Raw genomic sequence first — 6,396 nt, 5'->3', positions numbered from 1 at the left:
CTTCTCCCCGGCTACATGCATGCACACATAAAGTCGTAAACAGCCTGACAGTCTCCGTGCGCAGCAAGCGGAGGCTCCCATTAATAGCTGCAGCGTGGCGGATGCAACGCGCAACCACCGTATCATGCACAGCAGTCGCGTCGCGTCGCGTCACACTTGCTGCATGGGCGTACTAGCTAGCTTCTCTCCACAGCTTGCTATAAAACTCGTACGGTGATCCGGCAGCGGCAGATCGATGAATATACCGCTGCAACTGCAGAGAAGGTAGCTAGGGTGCCAATAATGGCGTCTCAGACTACCTGCAAGTGCGATGGTCCCGGGGGCCATGCGTGGCACCTATTCTCCCTGCTTCTGCTGCAAATGGTGGTGCTGGTGATGGTACTTCTGCCGGGAGTCCGTGGAGAAGGCTCGGCTGGGAGTGAGAAAATCTCGGCCATCTTCATGTTCGGCGACTCGATCGTCGACCCCGGCAACAACAACCATAGGCTGACGGAGGCGAAGGCCAACTTCCCGCCGTACGGGCAGGACTTCCCCGGTGGCGTTGCCACCGGGAGGTTCTCCAATGGGAAGGTCCCCGGGGACCTGCTAGGTATGTTGGCGTGCTAATCTTTATATTTCCATGCTGTTGTCGGAGGTACTGCACGTATGAGATTAAATTAGAGAACTATCCAAACCTGTAGTTATGCTTTCTTTTTGAGGTTGTCTATCATCATCCAAACTCTTTATATACTTGGTAGTAGAATGTAATTAAGTATTTGAGAACATGGTTCAAAGGTGGCGAGATTGACTAGCTAGATGAAAGCTATATATATCGACACCGAAATTGTTAGTGTTAGGCAAATATATCTGAGTATGATACTATAAGTAATTTCATGAATTCATTTGTGTATTTTGATAAGCTAAAAACACCAAACAACAGGATCCAAATTAAATAGGGCAATGCAAATGCATGAACATGCAACAGGAAAACTAATATAAGCAGTTAAGATGTTGAATGGATTCAATGATTTTTTTTTGAAAAAAAGCAGTGATGAATTTAAGAAAATCGTTTGAACAAAATACCACCTCTTGTTCAAAAAGCAGCTCGTGAACTTTTCCATTCTTTGTCTCAAACTAGCTCAAAGAATTTCTAAGAGTCAAACTTTACGATGTCACAGTACTGCAACTTCCATAAATAGCGGTTTGTAAGGTTTTCTTTCATATTCGTTTAGATAGCTTTTCTTTTCTTTTATTTTGGTTTTTGTTCCCAGGTTTATACTGGCCTTTTTTTTCCTACTAAGCAATGAAAAACAGCTCTTCTGCTTTTTAGTCAAAAACAAATAAATAAATAGCAGTTACAGCGCGATAATGAGCAGAGAAAGGCTGCAACAACCTGAAAAGATATTGAAACAATGGAAGGCCAAAGCCTAAGACGAAAAATTCAAATTAATTGAAAAGTAAATGCAACAATATTATCAGATCTTAGAGCTGGTGCCAATGACTACTAATTCGTGCATGGCTAGCTCATAACTGGAAGCACTAATGCAAAAAAGGCTCATCAGTGTCGGTTGAAAAACTGGCACTCTTTACTTGACACTGAAAGTTCTTTTCAGTACCAGTTCTCTCCTCCAACCAACACTGATAAGGCTCCCGAGCCAAAAAAATAAACGAGTCGGCTCTTTTGAGCCGGCTCGGCTGCCACTCCTATCGTTGCCATTGCCATCGTACTCCTGCCACCGCCACCGCCGCCATGCTCCTGCCGCCGCCACTGCCATCATATGCTCATCAATACAACCATATCACACAATCAAGAACAAAACACAATGTATATTACTCAAGAATACAATCAAGAACACAACACATCGTATGCTCATCCATACAACCACATCACACAATCAAGAACACAACATAATGTATATTACACAAGAACACAACACATGGTATGCTCATCCATACAACCACATTGTATACTCACTGGACACAACACAACTCAAGAACACAACACAAGATCCCATCTCCGCGAGCCTCATCTGTGAGCAACACAACCCCAAAATCCCATCTCCATCATTGCGTGAGCCTCATCTGGCCTCTGCACGCGTGGGCACCTTGGTCCGCCTCCTGTGTTGTCGGGCTGGCATGTGGGAAGAGATAAAGGCCAAGCGGAGCCGGGCGTGAGCTTGTGAGCCAAAATTAGATAGATGAAAAGAATCGAGTCCGAGGCCTTCAGTGTCGGTTGGTTTCAGAACCGGCACTGAAGACCAACTATCAGTGCCGGTCTTAGTCGTTTAATCATTATTTATGCACAAGAGATTATGAACTGGCACTGATATATTTTCAGTACTGATTCTACCACAACCGACACTGATGAGGCGCTACTTATTGCATGTTCTGTAGTAGTGAAGGATTGGCGAGCCTACCTGGTCACCTTCTCGTCGCGTGAGGTCGCTGTTGTGGTATCTCTGATTTTCTCTCCATGCTTACGGAGAGGATAATGATGAAGGAATGTTTCGTTTGTTTCAATTTACATATTATAATATAAAATAAATGGATAGATTTTATAAAGTAGTTTTGAACAATGTAACCTCTAAATTATAATAGTACAACAATTTGTTTTTATCAGTTTATGTAAATTGTACTATTCAACTTTTTATGATCCAAAATTTATAAACTATTTTTTTATAATTTCTAACTAAAACAAACAAATACTAAGTTACATAGGAAAAGATATAGCTCTAAGAAAGAAACCTGCAAGATATGGAGAATGAAGGTGGCGTAGAATATCGGGCGGCATTTATCAGCTGGGGCCTGGAGTGAGCTGGAGTGGTTTGCCATGCTTCTGTGCTTAAAAAAAAACTAACAGAAATTTAAAGCAGACACTGGTAGAATAACGAGCCTGTCTTCCAAGTCGTTTCATGTCCTTCCATCGGACCTCCAGTGGTCCAACTAGGTTGTTCGTGTCATCATGTTTGGTCTGCATTGATTGCAAAGCCAACTACTCCAGCTGATCTCCTTGCTGATCGTACATCTGTGCCTACACTCGACAGTAGGAAACCACAGCGAAGGCTTCCGTAATTTGATCACGAACTATAAAATTTCTTCAGTATGATAGTGGAGTTAGCTCTTTTGCATGTATACCCTTGGAGATGCCAACCATGATTAATTGTACGTGCGCGACAAATCAAACCTCTTTCTTATTATATATTTATTTCTAAACAGCTTCTAAGTTGGGTGTTAAGGAGCTACTGCCTCCTTACCTTGGTGACGATCTTCAGCTAGATGACCTACTTACTGGTGTGGCCTTTGCTTCTGGAGGCAGTGGATATGATCCGTTGACATCCACAATCTCGGTACCTCTTTTTTTTTTTTATATCAAATTATACGAATCTGGAAGTAGTTAGTTCTTTTAGTTGTCTCTGATAATAAGACTGCTACGTAAATTGAAAAATGCAAATGAATGTAGACAGCCAGGTCGATTGCCGAGCAACTTGAATTATTCGTTGACTACAAGGAGAAGCTAACTGCATTGGTTGGAGAGGAGGAGATGACACGTGTTGTCTCTCAAGCTGTCTTCTTTACAGTCATGGGGGCAAATGACATTGTAAATAATTATTTTTCTGTTCCTTTGAGACGCCACCAATATGACCTTCCTTCTTATCTGGACTTTCTCGTCTCTTCGGCGATCAACTTCACCACGGTAATTGTTATGACTTGAACTGTACAGAATTTATTTAAAACTGTTGATATATATTTAAACTTTTAACGATTTCTCTTTTTTAGTCATATCTTCTTCAAAAAAAAGTCTCATCTCTTTGTGCACTTATCCTACTTTTCATATTTTTTCTCTCCCCATATGTTGTGCAAGTTTACAATATATCTCTACTTTCCACAGCGACTTTCATCTAACATTGAGTTTTCTACATAAAACACAAAAGATTGAGACGTTTTGTTGATTAGTATGGTAATTAGGGTCTGTTTGTTTCTCCTGTGGATTGTGAGAATCTGAATCGTAGATTGTGGATTGTAGAAGCTACTCTAAGGTGGATTGTGGATTATGCCACAATCCAGCTCTGGATTGCTACAATATGCTCTTAGAATCCGTCCATTTATTTGCATAATCCGATTGTAGAACACAATCCAGAATTCAGAATCTGAAAGAAACAGGGCTTAGACTATTAGTGTAGCTTACTTTTGATTTCCGTATGTAAATCCGTTTCTCTGTGCACTGAAACTTCCAATCTGCATTTAATATAAAAAAATGCTAAGGTTTTCATGCTCAACTTTTGTACAGACTCTGAATGATATGGGAGCTAAGAGGATTGGATTTGTTGGCGTTCCACCATTGGGTTGTTGTCCTTCACAAATAACACTTGGAGGAAGTCCATCAAGAGAATGCGAGCCATTAAGGAATCAAGCATCAGAATTATTTAATTCGAAAATTTCAAAGGCAATAGATCAACTAAATGCAGAACGAAATGTTTATGGATCAAAGTTTGCTTATATCGACATATACTACAATTTACTCGATCTAATTCAGAACCCTGCTTTTTATGGTAAGTCTTATACTTTCATTTGTTGTAACCCAATTTTGACGCGCTACAATTAGAATTTTAGAAAACTAATTTTCTTACTAGTATGGTCTTAAAATTTTTATCAATGGAAGGACGTAGCTTCAAGATATGGCCCCTAATCTTCGCAATCACAGGGTCTTAAAGATCTACGTAATGAATCACATAAGTAATATGATGATAGTTGGGCTTGTGTCTTCTTGCTGAAGAAGTGTTAATTGGTCGTTACAACCATTTCTATACTAAACAATATGGCACAATTATGTAGGTTTCAAGGACGTGAGCGAAGGTTGCTGTGGTAGCACAGTGTTAAATGCCGCCATATTCATTGCGTATCACAGTGCATGTCCAAATGCCATTGATTATATCTTCTGGGACGGCTTCCATCCTACCGAGAAGGCCTACGACATTGTAGTGGACAAGCTCATCCAGCAAAACAGGAAATATCTAATTTGAAGAAACTGTCTTCCTATACAAGTACAACGAAAATGTAATTCCACGCTCTAAAGTTGATTTAATTTTCATTACTGTGTTTCGGACAATTTGACCATTCATATGTACTACCTTAGTTATTTTTAACTTGTTATTTAGGCCATCGATACACTCTCTAATACACATGTTTTAATATAACTTTTATAATTACTTCGTAACAAACTTTCCTAAACATATACTCATATAAAAGTATTTTTCATAGCAAATCTACCCATACAATTTGTGTTTGTAGTAATGTTGTGACTATTAATAGTCAAAGTTTTTGAATTTTGACTGCACATATTTTAAAACGATATATATTTTGGAATGAAGGTAGTAAATTTTTAAAGACATTTGCCAAATGGCTAAACCTACTTGTGTGTAACGCACGTAGAAAGTTGTACTTGTCGGCTGAAAATATATATGATGACATTTTACAGAAATAATCATGGTGCTAATTTAACTAAACTGATACTTATTTTTGTTGTATCAATAATCAGAATATTACCTATGTGTGACAGAAGAAAACGCTTTATCACCTTAGATTAATGATGCCTAAACTATTGAACCTGTATGGTATTTTGATCTTCTGGGATACGTGTCTCTGCTATCCTGCGCTAGGTTAGGTTTTCACTTCCCTGACCTAGTCACTTGCCCACCAGAATACCATCTTAAAGCTCGTGGCACGCAAAATTGCTAATCGTACACCTTGCGCGCGTAGGTTTATCTTAAACTCACATTCTTAAGGCGTCCATCTGAAGATATTAAAATTACAAGGTAGAACTCCAGACTTCTTGAGGGTGTTTGAAGTTTATTGATGAGTAACTGTGGGAGAGTTCCTTACAGGAAAATAAAAAAAAACGAGTGTTAAAGGAGAACTGTAGAAAAAGAGAAAAAGAAAACACGAAGGATCTTACCAAAGGAGAGTTATGGAAGAAGAAAAGGAGAGAGAGAGAGAAAATATTACAGGGAGAGGGATTCAGCCCAGGCTACAACTGATCGGTCTTGAGTGAAAAACTCATTGTAAACAAATGAATCTCAACTTCAGACTTAAGCATGAGGAGCCAGGAGTTAAAACTAGGCCTAATATTCTCGAAGATATGTGCATTTCTAACTTTCCAAATGCACCAGGCTGAAATGATGAAAACTTCCATGAAGAAAGTATCATTGAAATTGCTTCTTGCTTCAGATAACTTGTCAACCACGTCAAGGTTGCTGCTCTATGTCGTCCCTAGTCTGTTCGAACATCTTTTACTGTATGTGCAGACAAAGAAGAGATGTGTTATGGTTTCCTCAATGTTGCTGCTGCAAACCACAGAGTTGTAATTTGGACATGCTTGAAAATTCTTCTTTCTCAGCAAGTTTTTGTTGTAATGTCTGT

General features: G+C 39.4%; 1 protein-coding gene across 1 annotated transcript; it reads left to right on the top strand.

The window, feature by feature from the left end:
- Positions 1 to 224: 224 nt before the first annotated feature.
- LOC133930546 (GDSL esterase/lipase At3g14820-like) lies at positions 225 to 5,116 on the top strand. The gene is made up of 5 exons (XM_062377208.1): positions 225 to 589; positions 3,196 to 3,326; positions 3,440 to 3,673; positions 4,268 to 4,529; positions 4,813 to 5,116. Exons 1-5 carry the CDS (start codon positions 283 to 285, stop codon positions 4,998 to 5,000), a joined length of 1,122 nt encoding a protein of 373 aa, XP_062233192.1. The 5' UTR covers positions 225 to 282; the 3' UTR covers positions 5,001 to 5,116.
- The last annotated feature ends 1,280 nt before the right edge of the window (positions 5,117 to 6,396 follow it).

The sequence above is a fragment of the Phragmites australis genome, chromosome 10, assembly GCF_958298935.1.
Source record: "Phragmites australis chromosome 10, lpPhrAust1.1, whole genome shotgun sequence".
In the NCBI taxonomy this organism is placed as follows: Eukaryota; Viridiplantae; Streptophyta; class Magnoliopsida; order Poales; family Poaceae; genus Phragmites; species Phragmites australis.
Note: the sequence above shows the minus strand (reverse complement) of the source record. Positions and strands in the feature narration are given on the sequence as shown.